Source organism: Drechmeria coniospora, chromosome 03, assembly GCF_001625195.1.
Source record: "Drechmeria coniospora strain ARSEF 6962 chromosome 03, whole genome shotgun sequence".
Lineage (NCBI taxonomy): Eukaryota > Fungi > Ascomycota > Sordariomycetes > Hypocreales > Ophiocordycipitaceae > Drechmeria > Drechmeria coniospora.
Genome location: NC_054391.1, coordinates 8,621,319 through 8,637,304, shown reverse-complemented (window position 1 = coordinate 8,637,304; position 15,986 = coordinate 8,621,319). Strand labels below are relative to the sequence as shown.

The following is a 15,986-nucleotide window of genomic DNA, read 5'->3' as shown; positions in this document are numbered from 1 at the left end:
AATCTACCTGCGTGTGCCTGCGTGTGCCTGCGTGTGCCGCAATTTGGGTGCATTACTGACATGCTCTACACATCACATACGAGAAAATCAGCCAGCCCTCTGCGTTTGCGCACGGGGATTTGAGCGCGAGCCGGTCGAAACGAGCAAGAAGGTCGTCACAAGGCTGGGCAACTGACTGAGTCTCGTCCTCAGACGGTGGGATGGGCGGAGCGAGGATGCAAATGTCGAGGTTCGTGGCGGCGGATGCGGAGCTACGATACATACTAGTCTTGTGCGTCCATGTATCTGTCCACATGTTTTGTATGGAAAGGTACTTTCATGGGTTCGTGGGTGAGTACAGTAATACGTGGACGAGTACATAAACAGATTAGCCTTGGCCTCACGAGACAAGTTGCCCGCCCGCGAACACGTACTCGCCAGGGTACCTACGGATGTACACTGACTGTGCAGCACGTACATGTACACTCTCGTACATTGTTCGTCCGAACGAAGCACCGCCGCCTCACCTCGCCGCCTCACCTCGTCTGGCTTTGCCTCTCGCCTCGCCTCACCTCACCGGCTCACCTCACCTCTCCAGCTGCCTCTGCGTCTCCAGAGGCCCTCCGCCACTCTACACCTCTATATCGACTGAATGCCGTGCCTTGCCACCCGCCGCACCCCATCACCTTAGCTGGCCCGCCGGGCCCAGTGACGACCGATTGTCTGCCTACGTCGGGACGAGCTCTTCCATCTCGTTTTTCTGCCGTCCTTCTGCCGTCCTTCTGTCGGGTTCCTGTCATCTTTTGTCGTCCATTGTCGCCTCGTTTCCCTCTCCCTGCCGACTCTCGCCACCTCGCGCCACCTCGGGCAAGACGCTCGCCACCTCTCCACCACCTCTCGCCGACTCGCGCCGTTGCCTTCGTCCGTTTGTCGCCGTCAGCGGTCGGCACTTGTCTTGTCTCTTGTCCGGACTTTGCAAGCCTCCCCCCCCCTCACCTCATCCCCTCTTCCATTCCCCTCCTTTCCCCCTCGTCCTCCGTCGATTGCAGCGGCGCGCTCCAATCCTGTGACAACAGCAGCGTCGAGACGATGACCGCGGGGATATGAAGCTATATCGTCCTCCCATCTCCAACCGCCCCGAATGACATGGCCCAAGGGTCATCATGTCCGAGAATGACGCCGCCCGCATCAGCTCTTTAACGAGCGCGAGAAGAAACACAAACGCAAACATAGCCACCGGCAGTAATCGCTCCTCCGTCACCTTCAAACCCTTACCCCAGACCTCCGTCCCGGCACGTGCCCATTCGTCGAAATCGGCCGCCGACGACCATACCCGCTGGAGGTTCGTCCATACATGCCGCCGCTTCTTGCCCTGGCCTCGGACTTGCTGACAGTCGCGCGCAGATACTCCAAAGACGAAACCCAGATCTCGCCCAAGTCGGCCGCCGCCGCCGCCGCCGGGGTCCGCACCAATCGATCGCCTTCGTCCGTCTCCAGCGCCGTGTCCGCCGCTGGCCGACGCCTGAGCGACCTCGCAACTTATCGCCGCGACCTCGCGATCGCCGAGAGTTCATCTCGCAATGCCCCCCCCTGCGGTGGTTCGGAACTGTCCAACATTGCTCCCTGGATGTCGACCGACGCTCCTGCGGGCTCCTCCTCGTCCAAGGCCCTGGCCACGACCTTCTTCAATGACTCCAGCGACAGTCTCTCCATCGCCTCGCCCATCTCTCCCAGCCTGCACCCGGGTGATGCTCTGTACGGCGGCGTGGCGTCGGGAATGTCAGGAATGGGAGTCGGCATAGCTATTGGAGAGGCACCTCGACGGGGCCTGCCTGGAACCGCCTCCTTTGATACCAACTACGATTCCACGGATGGAGCCTACTACGCCACCGACGGAAGGCGCCCTTCGGTTGCCAGCATTGTCACCACGGCCAGCAGCCAGGGCTCCAAAGCCAGCGGGCCCCGTGGCGGCTTCCGCAAACTTCAGGGCTTCTTTGGCGAGGAGTTCCCCGGTCGCGACAGCTCCGAGAGTAGCCTGCCGGCCTCGCTTGCCGGCAAGGATCAGCGCTCGCGTTCCTACAGCCACACCCGACCCCCGTACCGTGATCGAAACTACTCCAATGCCACCGACCCGAGAGACACCTCGCCTACCTCGTCGCGGCCGAGGACTCCGGTTCCCGCTCCCGAAGTCGTACCGTTCCTGTACCAGGACAATGCAGACATCGCCAGATACGGAGAGGCCCCCGTCCGCGATGTCATGACCGGCCCCGACCGCGAGCGCTACGCCAGCGAAAGTGCCTCCTCTCAGGCCGCCCACAAACCCTCGACCGCCTCGTCTCGCTCCGCCCTCGTCCATCTCCCGGGCCACTATCACCGCCACAACAGGAGCAGCGAGGACCAGAGGTCTCTGAGACCGACCCCTAGCAGGGACGATTCCTTCACGAGCTACCACAACCCCCGCGAGCGCGGCGCCACCATGTACAGCCAAAAGTCGAGAGCGCAGAGCCCGACACCGAGCGCGAGGAGCATGACCGGCAACAGCGCAAGGTCCGTCCTTGCCCCCGGCCAGACGTCGCCTGTGCACCATGGCAAGCGAGGCCTCCTCGGCCGCCTCCGTCGGAATAAGGAGAAGGACGACGTAGCCCGCTTGCGCGACCTGCCACCCTCGACCAAGTCTCTGCAGCCGAAGCCGTCCAGCGTGGACACGCCGCGAACCGACGCGCCCTCGCTCTCGCCCTATGTGGCTGCCTACTGGCCCAGCTCCACCGACCTGACCGAGACGCAGGATGCTCGCAGCATCAACCTCGCCGGCTCTCGAGGGGCAACCTTCAACAACAAGTTCCCCTTTTCCAAAAAGAACCGGACGAATCGGGGGTTTGACTATGAGGAGACTATCGGCCCTACCGATGCTAGTGACCCGGGCCACGTCTACCACCTCGACACGAACCTGAATGACATGGAGGGCATCCTGACCAAGCCGCCCCGCCTGGCACCGATAGACGCCCCTGTTGTCAACAATGTCAGTGCTTCCGAGCGGAAAGAGTCGCTCACCGAAGGGGTCAAGGGAGGCTGGGATGCCCCCGACAGCTGGGCCGTCCGCCGCGGTACGGAGGAGACGTCCACCCACACCCCTGACGCCGATGAAGCCGGAAGCCCGCCCCGTCCGGACGAAAAGCTGGCCCCGTACTGCATTCGTATCTTCCGCTCCGACGGCACTTTCTCCACCCATTCCATGCCTCTAGATGCCTCCGTCGCCGACGTGGTCGCCCAAGTGGTGAAGAAGACGTATGTCGTCGACGGCCTCGAGAACTACCATATCATCATGAAGAAGCATGACCTCGTTCGCGTTCTCACCCCCCCGGAGCGCCCGCTGCTCTTGCAGAAGCGGCTCTTGCAGCAAGTCGGCTACGAGGAGACGGATAGAATCGAAGATCTCGGCCGGGAGGACATCGGGTACCTTTGTCGCTTCATGTTCCTCTCGGCAAGAGAGAGCGATTTCCACGCCAAGACGACTGATCAGGGCATCTCCCGTTTCCAGAAGTTCAATTACGTGGACCTCTCCGGTCGCAACCTCGTCACCATCCCCATTTCGCTCTACTCCAAGGCCGCTGACATCGTCTCTTTGAATCTGTCGAGGAACTTGTCCTTGGACGTGCCGCGGGACTTTATACAGTCGTGCAAGCATCTACGCGACATCAAGTATACCAACAACGAAGCACGCAGGCTCCCCCTGAGCTTGGGCCGGGCCGAGAAGCTCACGTACCTTGATGTCTCCAACAACAGGTTGGAGCAACTGGAACACGCCGACCTCGACAGCCTCGCAGGCCTCCTCAAGATGAACCTCGCCAACAACAGGCTGACGCATCTGCCACAGACCTTCGGCATGTACCAGGCACTGAGGAGCTTGAACATCTCGTCAAACTTCCTCGACAGGTTCCCTCCATTCTTGTGTGAGCTGCAAAGTCTCGTGGAACTGGACCTCAGCTTCAATGCCATCGAAAGCCTCCCAGACGAGATTGGAAATCTGAAAAATCTGGAAAAGCTGCTCATCACCAACAACCGACTGTCCGGCGAGCTTTCCGAGGGCTTTCGCCAACTCATCAGCTTGCGAGAGCTCGACGTGAAGTTCAACTCCATTTCGAGCATTGACATTATTGCCGACCTTCCAAAGCTGGAGCTCCTGCAGGCGGCCCACAACCACGTGTCCTCGTTTGTCGGCAAGTTCGAGCGGATTCGCCAGCTGAGGCTCAATTCAAACCCGCTGAACAAGTTTGAAATCATCGAACCAGTCCCGACTCTGAAGACGTTAAACCTGTCGCACGCCCAGCTAGCCAGCATTGACTCGGCCTTTGCCAACATGATGAACTTGGAGCGCCTCGTACTGGACAAAAACTACTTCGTCTCCCTACCGCTGCAGCTTGGGACCCTTAGCAAGCTGGAACATTTCAGTATCGCCAATAACTCGGTTGGCGAGCTCCCGCCGCAGATCGGATGCCTGACGGAGCTGCGGGTGTTGGACGTTCGCGGGAACAACATTTCTAAGCTTCCCATGGAAATTTGGTACGCAAATAAGCTCGAAACCTTCAACGCCTCGTCGAATGTCCTGGAAGCGTTCCCCAAACCTGCGTCGAGACCCCCTCGACTACCAGGGGAGGAACCTGCAGGGCCGCCTACGGTGCAGAATGGCAAGCCGCTGCATCGGGATGTGCTGTCGTCGATGCCAAGCTCCGAGGATCTACCCGATGACAGGAGGCCAAGCCAAGCGTCAAGCACGCTGCTCAGCGTCGGCCCGTCGCCTCTTCAGATAGGTTCCGATCGTAAGAGCTCGGTCGTGTCTGTCTACGGCAAGGGGGGTCGCAAAACATCTGTAGTGTCCCGAGCCGCATCGCAGGCAACAGTCTCCAGCACAACACCGCCGGCCAACATTAGGAAGGACTCAGGTCTGTCATCGAGGCTGACAAGCACCTTTGCCGGCTCGCTGCGAAACCTGTACCTGGCGGACAATCGGCTGGACGATGACGTTTTCGATCAAATTACTCTCCTGTCCGAGTTACGAGTGTTGAACTTGTCATACAACGAAGACATTAGTGACATGCCGCAGAGGTCCATAAAGAGCTGGCCGCAGCTTGTGGAGCTCTACCTTTCTGGGAACGGTCTCACGTCGGTTCCGGCCGATGACCTCGAAGAATCCAGTCTCCTCCAGACTCTGTATATTAACGGGAATAAGTTTACGAACCTGCCGGCCGACATATCGAGGGCTAAGAAGCTCGCCGTCTTCGACTGCGGGAACAACTACCTAAAGTACAACATCTCCAATGTGCCCTATGACTGGAACTGGAACCTGAACCCGAACCTGCGCTACCTGAATCTGTCCGGCAACAAGCGGCTCGAGATTAAGCAGACCGCGTGGGGTGGCATAGACGGCCCTGGATCGGTCAACAGGGAGCAGTACACGGACTTCAATCGCCTACTACATCTCAGGATACTGGGGCTCATGGATGTCACCTTGACCCAGCCCAGCATCCCCGACCAGAGCGAGGACAGGCGTGTACGAACTTCTGGCTCTCTGGCCGGACACCTGCCATATGGTATGGCTGACACGCTTGGGAAGAACGAGCATCTGTCGACGGTTGATTTGGTCGTGCCTCGCTTCAACTCGTCCGAGACCGAGATGCTCCTGGGCTTGTTCGACGGCCAAGCACTATCCAGCGGTGGCTCTAAAATCGCAAAGTACCTGCACGAGAACTTTGGAAACATTTTCGCCATGGAACTGAAGGGGCTCAAAACGCGCCAAAACGAGACCCCCGTTGACGCCCTTCGAAGGGCCTTCCTGGCGTTGAATAAGGACCTCGTGACAATTGCGGTTCAGCACACAGAGGAACGGCCGACGGCGACGCATAGGGGATCGGCGCAGCCGGTCGTATTGAGCAAAGAGGATCTCAACTCCGGCGGTGTCGCCACCGTCGTCTACCTTCAAGGGACAGAACTTTACGTCGCCAATGTCGGCGATGCCCAAGCCATGGTTATTTGCACCGATGGCAAGCACCGAATCCTGACACGAAAGCACGATCCGGCCGAACCCGACGAACGTTCAAGAATTCGCGAGGCTGGCGGTTGGGTCTCTCGGAATGGCCGGCTCAACGACCTGTTGCAGGTGTCAAGAGCCTTTGGCTACGCTGACTTGATGCCTGCCATACAGGCGGCGCCTCATGTTAGCACAATGACCGTCAAGGAGCATGATGACATCATCCTGATGGCCACCAGTGAGCTCTGGGAATATCTTTCCCCGGGCCTGATCACAGATGTCGCCAGGGCCGAGCGTCAAGATCTCATGCGCGCGGCCCAGAAGCTTCGAGATTTGGCCATGGCGTACGGTGCGTCAGGCAAGATCATGGTCATGATGATTAGCGTTGCGGACTTGAAGCGGAGGGTGGAGCGGTCTCGTCTCCATCGCGGCACAAGCATGTCGCTGTATCCATCTGGAATACCGGGCGAGGCTCAGTCCCTCAATACGAGACGGGGTCGCAAGGGCAAGGGAGACGTTTTGGATTCGTCCCTCAACCGTCTCGAAGCAGAGATTCCAGCGCCGACGGGAAACGTGTCCATTGCCTTCACCGACATCAAAAACTCGACGACGATGTGGGAAATGTATCCCAGCGCGATGAGATCTGCCATCAAGCTCCACAACGAAGTAATGCGGCGACAGCTTCGGCGAATCGGAGGGTACGAAGTAAAGACGGAAGGCGACGCCTTCATGGTGTCGTTCCCAACGGCCACTTCTGCGCTGCTGTGGTGTTTTGCCGTGCAGATGCAGCTGCTGGACGTGGCCTGGCCGTCAGAGATCCTCACCTCCGTATCATGCCAACCTATCCACGACAAGGACAACAGCGTGATATTCAGAGGCCTGTCCGTGAGGATGGGTATCCATTTTGGAGACTGCGTGAGCGAAACGGATCCTGTCACCCGCCGCATGGATTACTTTGGGCCCATGGTCAACAAGGCATCCCGAATCTCTGCCGTGGCCGATGGCGGCCAAATCACGGTCTCGTCGGATTTCATCTCTGAGATTCAGAGGTGCCTGGAGACCTACCAAGACACGGAGCGCAATAACTCGGCCGGTTCCGAAGATGCGTTTGAGGACGAGTCATTCGCCACTGCCATCAGGAAAGACTTGAGATCGCTCACCTCCCAAGGATTCGAGGTCAAGGAGATGGGGGAGAAAAAGCTCAAGGGGTTGGAAAACCCCGAGGTGGTGTACTCACTGTACCCGCACGCACTCGCCGGCCGCATCGATCACCACCAGCAGCACGAGAGGCGAGACGAGGGGCCCGACAAACCCGTGGTTATTGCCTCCGGCGACGAGCCGTCCTTTGACCCCGAGTCCACCTGGGCCCTTTGGAGAGTCAGCCTCCGCCTGGAGATGCTTTGCAGCTCCCTGGAGGATACTCGAGGTATCGGGTTGCAACTCCCTGAGACGGAACTGCTGCAGCGCATGAAGACCAGAGGAGGCGAAGTGACGGAGCAGTTTTTGGTCAATTTCATGGAGCATCAAGTGACCAGGATAGAGGTAAGCCAACAGACCGCAAAAGGGAAGCAAGCACAAGGCATCAGCTGACCAGAACAGTCCTGTGTATCGAACCTCGCCTTGCGGCACATTGCCAAGGGTGGAGGCACCCTGCGCGAGCTCAATGATCTGCGAGGACCCATGGCGGACGTCCTGGACCTTTTTGCCGCGCAGAAAAAGGAGCTGGAGCGATACAAGAAACTGTATGGCCCTCTCTCGGAACCGGTCGAGGCCGTCTGCGATGTGGATAGTAAGATCACGGAGCAGGTCGTGGACAAGAAAAGCGACGCTTCGTCCTCCGACGAGGGCTCAGATGTGTTTTGCGATCCGGAGCAGGACTGAGCATGGCTTTCACCATAATGCTGCACTGTCATACGCTTAACGATGATGACGACTATTATTCCAGCGCCATCCCCCACAGACGAAGATGATGGCAGTATATCTCGAGGGGTGCTCGAGCCTTGCGTTGCCGAGTCTCGATTGGCCATTGCCCCCTCTTCTTTTCTTCTTCTCCTAGTAGTGCGTACCATGGAATGTTGAGCGCGCAGGTGGGAATATTCTATGGAAGCGTGGGGTAGGCACACTCCTGTTGACCAAGGGGCTGTTTGCTCTTCTTCTGGCGTTCTGGGGTATATGAGACTGTCTCCCCCCGACGAGTGGAGGCTGGGCACGTTTGAAATGAGAAGCCTGTTTGCTTCTACAAATAGCTGTTTTGGGCAGCCATTCTTCTTGAAGTCTTGAATATACATATCTACCCTTATTTACCCGCACCGTGGTATATCCATTTATCAGGCTTGCTCGGCAAACGCTACGAAGTTGCGTATCGTACCTCCTGGACGCGTTTCATAATGTGAATACGTGGCGACATTCGGGGCCCAATCCACCAGCCGCCCGTGAACCTCCTCACCGTGGTTCGTATCGTGGCGACTGTGGCGCCCAGGCCGAGGACTTTGGGCGGTGCTCGCTGTCCTTCCTCTGCAACTTCCGGGTCGTCAACGCCGGGTTTGAGGACTTGAATACCCGAGAAGGCCTGGATAACACCGATGGTCCTCCAATTGCCCAGGGGTAGCATCGAGTCCTCCATTAGCGCGTAGTCCATCGTGTTCCAAAAGCTGGACCTTCCTAGCTTCGGTCTGTCCTCAGTCTTGTCAAATAGAAGGACCGGCCCAGCAGCCGCGGCAATCTCCGGAGAGGATTCACGGGCGCCTTGGGTTAATGGCAAGCCAATGGGGTTCTGACCGAAGCGCGTGAGGCCAGTCATGCAGGTCAGGACGTCGGCATGGACAAACGCGGTGGGGTCGGCATTAGCGATGGCAAAAAGCTGGGCGACGGCATCGCCACCAGGATAGCTGAGCGAGGAAAAGAGCAGCATAGCGACGCTGCCGGCGGCAGAGGCCATGATGGAAAGGGTAATGCACAACTTGCCAAAGGTGTAGAAGGATGATTTCGACTCGCGAGCAAAGATGTAATTTGCGCCGAGCGCGGCAGCGCCGGTCAGGGGCGGGATGACGTAAAAGATGAAGCGTGCCTCCTTGTGCGGCTGGAAGGAGTATATTGCGATGTACAGGAGGCTTGGGAGAACCAGCGGCCTGGCCTGACGAGAAGTGCCTGGCAGCCACAGAGCGAGCATGATGAGCGGGATAGACGATACGCTGAGTAGGAGGCGGGGCAGGGCAGAGGTAAAGTAGTAATGCCACGGCGAGACACCCCAGTCGGATGAGGATCCGAGGATGGCGTTGTAGTAAAAGCCCCAGAGTTCCGGCCAGACAGGCTTCTGCCAGAAGTACGAGTCCACGGGTATGGACATGGCGAGGGCGGCGACGAAGGAGCCCAAGAATGTAGTGACGAGTTCCCGCAGCGTCATGCGTTTGGAGACAAGGAACTCGAGGCCGAGGACAGCCAGGAAGATTGCGAGTTCGGAGCGGAAAATGGCGGTAGCGAAGACGAGAAGGCCTATGGCCTGCTTGAGGCGCACGCGCCCCTGCCGTGGGTCACTCCTGGGGAGGAGAAAGGCGAACGCCAAAGTGCCTGGTTCAATCAGCCGAAGAATAAGTTCGGGGGAGTAGGCACAGCTTGGACTCACTCAAGCCAAACGCGAACATGTTGGGCAGCGTCCTCGTGGCGTAGTACACAACATGGAACTGGGTGACAATCATGACGGCCCACAGGTTGGCCACGCCCCTGCCATACGAATTTGCCAAGCCGCTCCGGAATACCAGCAGGCACAGGGCGTTGAAGGAGCCTAGAATGGCTCTAACGATGAACTGGGCATGTTCGAAGCCGGCGAGCCAAGTGAACGGCTGTGAAATTCCGGAGAGCATGACGGCGCCAAGGAAGGTGCGCGGTACAACGCCGGGGAAAGTGAAGTGGTCATAGGTGCTGGCGAAGCGGTCCCCTGGTGACGAGAGGGGCGTTCCGTAGACGAGGATGTCGTGAGTAGCTTGCATGTTGAAGGACTCCTCGACCTTTGTATGAGGGGAGACCAGGAGGTGGAGAAGCGGGACGAGGAAGAGAAGTGAGCCGAGGAAGAAGTCTTTGATTGCAGGTTAGAGAACCGTCGTAGGCTTGCACGGAAGAGGCCACGAAGCTCACCTAGGGATGCCATCGTGACGATACTCAAAAGGCCAGGCCAATGTCGCTACTGGGTGTTTGCTGGCTATACTGGTACCGGTCCCTCGGCGGTGCGTCAAGAGGCAAGAAGGGAGATGGAAGGGGGTGATGAATGAATGAAAAAAAATGAATGGATGGATGAATGGATGAATGAATAGGCAATGAACTGTGTCGATATGTGAAAATCCAGGTATATCCGAGTCGGACCCGTCAGTAAAGGGAGCAGCCGGTCAGGATATGATACCGGTGCAATATGGGTTCACCCTTCTGGCCAACGATTCTCTTGCGCACAGAGATGAAAGGCTACAACGGCGTCTCATTTCAGGCGGCAGGGTGATGTATCTGCAATCAAGATGCAGCTATTGCCGAGTAGATAGGGCCCGGTTTTTGGTTAATTTTTTTGTAGAGATGGAATTGGGAACTGGGAAGGAGATGGAGAATCATTTATATACACGGCGGATGGGGAAGACGCGATGTCATGCCTGTATTACCAAATCATGTCCGCCTGGAGCTTGAAGACGAACCGGAGCGGTGCAACCAATCGCCGGGGCGAAGCACATTGCACCAAGCCAACCCTCCCAGAGTGACCACATGTGACCAGAGTGACACTTGGTTTGAGCTTCAACACATCGCTTCCACCCACTCTTCCATTCACCCACGCAGCCACCCGACCTACCGCCTATCTGTTGAATCAGCTGGCATTCACAGGCGCGCATAGCATCGCACCGCACCGCATCGCACCGCGTCGCATCGCATCCCTCGTATCGCCGCCCCCAAGATGCTCTTCTTCGGAAACTTCTTCTACATCACCGTCCTCCTCATCAACGCGGTCGCCATCCTCAGCGAAGACCGGTTCCTGGCGCGCAGTACGTATCGCCACTGCCTGCCACTCTTCCCTCCCCTTCTGCCCTCCTCTCGTCCCCGCCTTTTCTCGTGCAGACAAGACAGGACCGCTCGGCTAACCTGACTCTCCCTCGCCCCCCGACAGTCAACCTCTCCCCTGCGTCCTACGATCCGGCCTTTGGTGCCGGCACCGATGCGAGCGTCAAGGCGAAGGCTATACACCTCATCGCCAGCATACGGACGATTATGCGCAGTACGTTGCCGCCAGCCAACCCTGCGCTGCGCGCCCGTCTTTGGTGCGCCGTCAAGCTAATTTCATACCCGCTCGCTCGCACAGTGCCCTTGATATTCGTCAACTCGGTCATCATTCTCTACGAGCTCGTCCTCGGCTGATGCCGCGACCGAGATGTCTTGTCTTCGTCGCGCCACGACGAAAAACTGGACCGGGTACTGCAGAATCACACCAACGAAGAGTCGTTGCGTCCTGTTGAAGCTTGGAATGACTGGCAACGACCGCGGTCGTCGTGCAGGCCAGCGACCGTTGCGTACATCAAGCAGAGGAGTCTGGATGAAGACACACACGTACCACGCACGTACATGTACATAATGCATGCCATGGCGAGGCCGAGTCACCTCCGTCGGCCAAGGCCTACTCTGGCCATGGGCCGTATGCCTGCAATCGGGCCATGGCACAAATTTTGGGTGTTTGACGGGTAATGTGCGAAGGCAGATGGACGGAAGTACAGAGAGACAGACAGATAGACATGAAAACAACCCAGTGCCGCCACACCACCATGACAATGAATTCAGCTACTGTCCGAGCTACACTTTCGTGACGGCGACCAAGTCTTACCTTTGTCAACATTGCCAATCCTTGTCGCCTCTTGGGGAATGCCCCGGCTACATAATATATGCATAGTATATTTCGCCATGATACGCGTGATACGCGCGCAACCAAGTCGCTTCAGGTTTTGCTCAGTCCCTCGTGCTCTTAGGCACCGCGGCAAACAATACATCCCATCGTCAATCGTACATGTTGAACCACGACCTGCAATGACACAAGACGGTCCGCGAACCGCCACCGGCGTGCTAGGAAAGCAAGTGGCTGCTCTTCTTCCTGCCGAGCCCCATACCGAGACGGCCTCGCTTCTCTTGCCTCTCGGCCGCGTCGCCGTTCTCCTGCGGTTCCGCAGCGGCGCCTTCCCCACCCCCCCTGTCCTTGTGGAAGAAGCTGAAGCTCTTCTTGGACATGGACCTGCTCCCCCGCTTCGAACGATCGAGGATGCCGCCCATGGTGCTGCCGTTGGGTTCCTTGCTCCTACCCTCCTCCTCTCGGGCCATCGTCGTCTTCCTGCTCCCGTCGAGAGGCTTCGGCAACGCCTCATGCTCACTTCGCCGCGCTTGCGCTTTCCTGACCTGATAATCTTCTCTCCTCCTCTTCTCCTCCTCTTTGACCGCTTCCTTCGCATGCCTTTCTCTCTCCTTCTCCGCCTGCTTGGCCGCCTTCTCCGCCGCCTTCTCCGCCGCCTCGCGCTCCTTCCTCTCCCGTCTCCTGTCATCCCTGCTCTTCCCCTCCTGTTTCGACGCATGCAACGTCGTAGAGCGGAGAGGGGCATGCCCCATCGGCGGCGTGCCTGGAACGTCCGGAGCCGTCCGGGCATGCGCCAACGGCGACATGGCTTCGGGTTCGGGCGTGGGAGGCACGGGCAGCGTGACAAGCCTCTTCAAGGGCGCCGCGTCCGCTTCGGCCTTGTCGCCGTCCTCGTGGGCCACGTGGGCAGCTTGAGTCGCGAGCTTGACCTCCTCCATGCCTTCCCGCTCCTGCTCTTCCCTGACCTTGTCAAAGGTCGTCTCCTGGTAAAAGAGGACGTAGGCCGTGGCCATGCCCGGCTTGTCGCCGAAGAAATTTCGGACGAAATGCTTGTCGACGGGCTCGACCATCTCGTCGTCGAACAAAAGCCAGCCTCGGTCTTTCGTCTTGATGATGGAGACGTAGTGGCCGTGGTAGGCGTTGCCGCCAATGTGCACGACGACGGCGTAAAGCTCGTACAGACGGTCGGCGTCCTCGGCATCTTCGGTGGTGTTGAACATGCGCAGGTGGTAGGGGTAGACGACGCGGTGAAACAGCTTCTGCAGGCGGCTGTAGTCCTCCGTGTACTTGAATCGCTTCAGGTGCAGGGTAAGCACTTTGGGCAGGCGCTTGACCTTCATGCGCTTCTCCGCCTCCTGCAGGCCGCCGCAGTGATCGCAGTGAAACTTGTTCCCCTCGCAGAGCATTTCTTCGGCCGAAAACTTGCGCAAGCATGCCGTGACCGACGAGTGCTGGGCGAGATCGATGGAAAGGTCGAGAAAGGTCTCGTCGCGTTGGGAGGCTGTTTCGCACGTCAGGCATTTCGTCTCCGAGGTCAGGACGCCCTCGAAAATATCGTGAACCCAACCGGTGCCTGAGGGTGTACGGCCGACCGAGTTGCCGGCAAGGACAGAAGAAGACTTTTCGACTCCGTCGCGTTCCTGTATCCTGCGGGCGTTTGCTTCGACGTTGGTGATGACGTCGTTCAGGATCAGGCCGTAAAATTCGTGCGCGTCCTGGTGCATCGAGTTCCTGAACATCTCGTTGTCACGCTTGAAAATCTCGAGGAACCTCTGCGGGCTGAGAACGCCGGTTCGGGTATTGCTCTCGATGAGGGCGAGGAAAATGTCTTTCAGGCCGGTAAAGGTGCATTCGTCCATGCTGTAGGCCGTGGCATTCTCCTGCGCCAGCTCGAGGATGGGCCCCTTCAACATGGCCTGCTTCTTCTTGTACTCGGGGCTATCGGGTTTGTCTTCAGGCTTTGAGCCGGCTGGGCCGGTGACCAGCTGGTCCGCATTGCCGGCCTGCTTCTGCTTCAGCGCCTGCGACGGTGACAGGTTCTTGTGCTTCGATTGGGAATTGGCCGCCGTCGGGTTCATCGGGGGTCGGATGGCGACGTTGACCTTGGGTCGAGTCCCGTTGGGGGCGTCGGGGGACGAAGACGGCGGGTAGCTGATGACGTTGTCGCGAAACAAATCGGAATAGAAGAGCGCCTGCACGATGGAGTTGCAATAGCTGGGAAGGTTCGTCAGCGGACCAAGCGAGTTGCGAGCACGATTCGGACGTACCAAGTGTTTCCGAACTTGAAGTGGGTTAGCGGGAAGGGGAACGGACGGAACAGGACGCGAGGGCAGAGGGTGGGATGTGACGTACGTTTTCAAAGCCAAAGAAGCGGTCGCTGCCATCCTCACGCAGTGGTCCGGCATTCTGAAGCATCCTCTCAAGAGGGGTGGCCTCGGCGACGTCATCGTCCTTCTTCTTCTGGTAGCCATCCTTGGACGGCGAGGCCGTGGTCGCCTGCGAGAGCGGGATTTTGTCAGCACATGCGATGAAGTTGGCGACTCAAGGCGGGACGGGATCCGGCCAACGACGAGATGGGCAAGTCGAACATCGTCTCGGGCAGCTGTTTGCGCCGGCAAGCACGGGGGTCGAGACAAGACTCACGGAGCTGGCACTCTTGATCTTGTGCAAGAAACCCGCCATGATTGATATCGACGGGCGGTTCGGCAAGGCGTCGAATCAGGCAGGCGGGCAAGGACGAGCCAGGGCCACAGGGCGGCAGCGCCTGCTCAACAGACTGGCTGGAGAAATATGGAGGACGTCATCCGTGGTGAATGTCGAGCATAGGAAAGCATGGGCACCCGTGGGGGGGGATTTGGGTGAGGAGAAGTTGTCGGATGGGAACTTGAGCCGGGAAGAGGTACGAGCTGGATGGATGGATGATTGCTTGGCGGTCGTGGTGGTGGTGGTGGTGGTGGTGGTGGTGGTGGTGGTTGCAGTGGTAGGAGTAAGTATCTATAATTCGTGCTTGGTGGTGCTGCTGCGTCCCTGCTACAAGTATCAGTACATCCAAGCACTTGGTAATACGGAGTATTACTGCGCGGAGTACGGAGTACTTACGGTACCAGGTAAGCAAGTAAGTACCTACCTAGTACTCCGTACCTACAGTACTATTACTACGGAGTTGATGGCTGCGCCCACTAGCTGCGGGCTGCGGGAGAAGGAAGGTAGAAAAGTAGCACGGAGGGTAAGAGGGGCGAGCAGCGCCGCGGGGTTGGTACTCACAAAGTACTCCGTATTTGAACCAAGTATTAGTACCTGCACCATTACGAGACGGCATACCTTGTGATAATAGTAGTCGAGTATTGCTCCTTAACCAAGGACTAAATAAATCACTTAAGTACTTACAAGCACGGAGGACTGTACGTAGTACAAGTACATGACTTGCTCATACATAGTAGGTAGGTACCCCTACGTACCTATGTACTTGGGAATTACTGGAATGTGATCTCGGTTCGTCTTGCACTGTCAGCGACAACGAGAGCGAGAGATTTTCAAGGGTTCTTCCCACTTGACAAGAGGGAAAAGTCGGTATCAGGGACAAAAGGACTGGGACGAACAGACGGATGGTACTCCTCGTGTCCGGCCGTCAGCGAGGCCAGAGGACGGTGGCTTCTGCAACGTTGATGCGATTCTCCTCCACTTCCAGACATATTTTTATTGGCAGGGATGGCACACTCGTACAGGTACTGGACTCGTACGAGATCTTCCACTTCCTGCGGAGGCTTATCGGGTACTCCATCAAGTACTCCGTACTGCACATACTTACTGTACAGTACGTTTCGTTCCCGGCCGTAGGCATATCCGAGTACTTAAGTACCAACACGTGAGGTACTCGGTATTATTTGGTACCAGTCTGCAGTACAACTTCTTGTACTCCGTACCTAGCGACATAAGTACTCGGTTGTAAATATTACAACGTATTATACTTACATGTACTCCAGACTTGTACCTCTGCTAACACGGAGTACAAGCAAGTACAGTTGATGAATCTCAAGACAGCGTCTTGAATACTACGACGGAGCACTTGTAGTTAAGCATGTCTTAGAATACCACACTGTACTAAATAAATACTACTTA

At 57.6% G+C, this 15,986-nt stretch overlaps 4 protein-coding genes across 4 annotated transcripts; 2 read left to right on the top strand and 2 right to left on the bottom strand.

Moving 5' to 3' along the window:
* Nucleotides 1–1,142: 1,142 nt before the first annotated feature.
* Nucleotides 1,143–7,885, top strand: DCS_07986 (adenylate cyclase, ACY; the record flags this gene model as incomplete). Its single annotated transcript, XM_040805268.1, has 3 exons — nt 1,143–1,321; nt 1,384–7,546; nt 7,604–7,885. The coding sequence occupies 3 exons, from the start codon at nt 1,143–1,145 to the stop codon at nt 7,883–7,885; spliced, it is 6,624 nt and encodes a 2,207-aa protein (XP_040655372.1).
* Nucleotides 7,886–8,351: 466 nt separating this feature from the next.
* Nucleotides 8,352–10,148, bottom strand: DCS_07985 (uncharacterized protein; the record flags this gene model as incomplete). The annotated part of the gene is made up of 3 exons (XM_040805267.1): nt 8,352–9,571; nt 9,627–10,076; nt 10,136–10,148. The coding sequence occupies 3 exons, from the start codon at nt 10,146–10,148 to the stop codon at nt 8,352–8,354; spliced, it is 1,683 nt and encodes a 560-aa protein (XP_040655371.1).
* Nucleotides 10,149–10,931: 783 nt separating this feature from the next.
* DCS_07984 (uncharacterized protein) lies at nt 10,932–11,389 on the top strand (the record flags this gene model as incomplete). The annotated part of the gene is made up of 3 exons (XM_040805266.1): nt 10,932–11,019; nt 11,142–11,249; nt 11,334–11,389. 3 exons carry the CDS (start codon nt 10,932–10,934, stop codon nt 11,387–11,389), a joined length of 252 nt encoding a protein of 83 aa, XP_040655370.1.
* A 696-nt stretch (nt 11,390–12,085) lies between these two features.
* On the bottom strand, nt 12,086–14,549 carry DCS_07983 (ubiquitin hydrolase CreB; the record flags this gene model as incomplete). Its single annotated transcript, XM_040805265.1, has 4 exons — nt 12,086–14,081; nt 14,135–14,148; nt 14,220–14,363; nt 14,511–14,549. The coding sequence occupies 4 exons, from the start codon at nt 14,547–14,549 to the stop codon at nt 12,086–12,088; spliced, it is 2,193 nt and encodes a 730-aa protein (XP_040655369.1).
* Between the last annotated feature and the right edge of the window lie 1,437 nt (nt 14,550–15,986).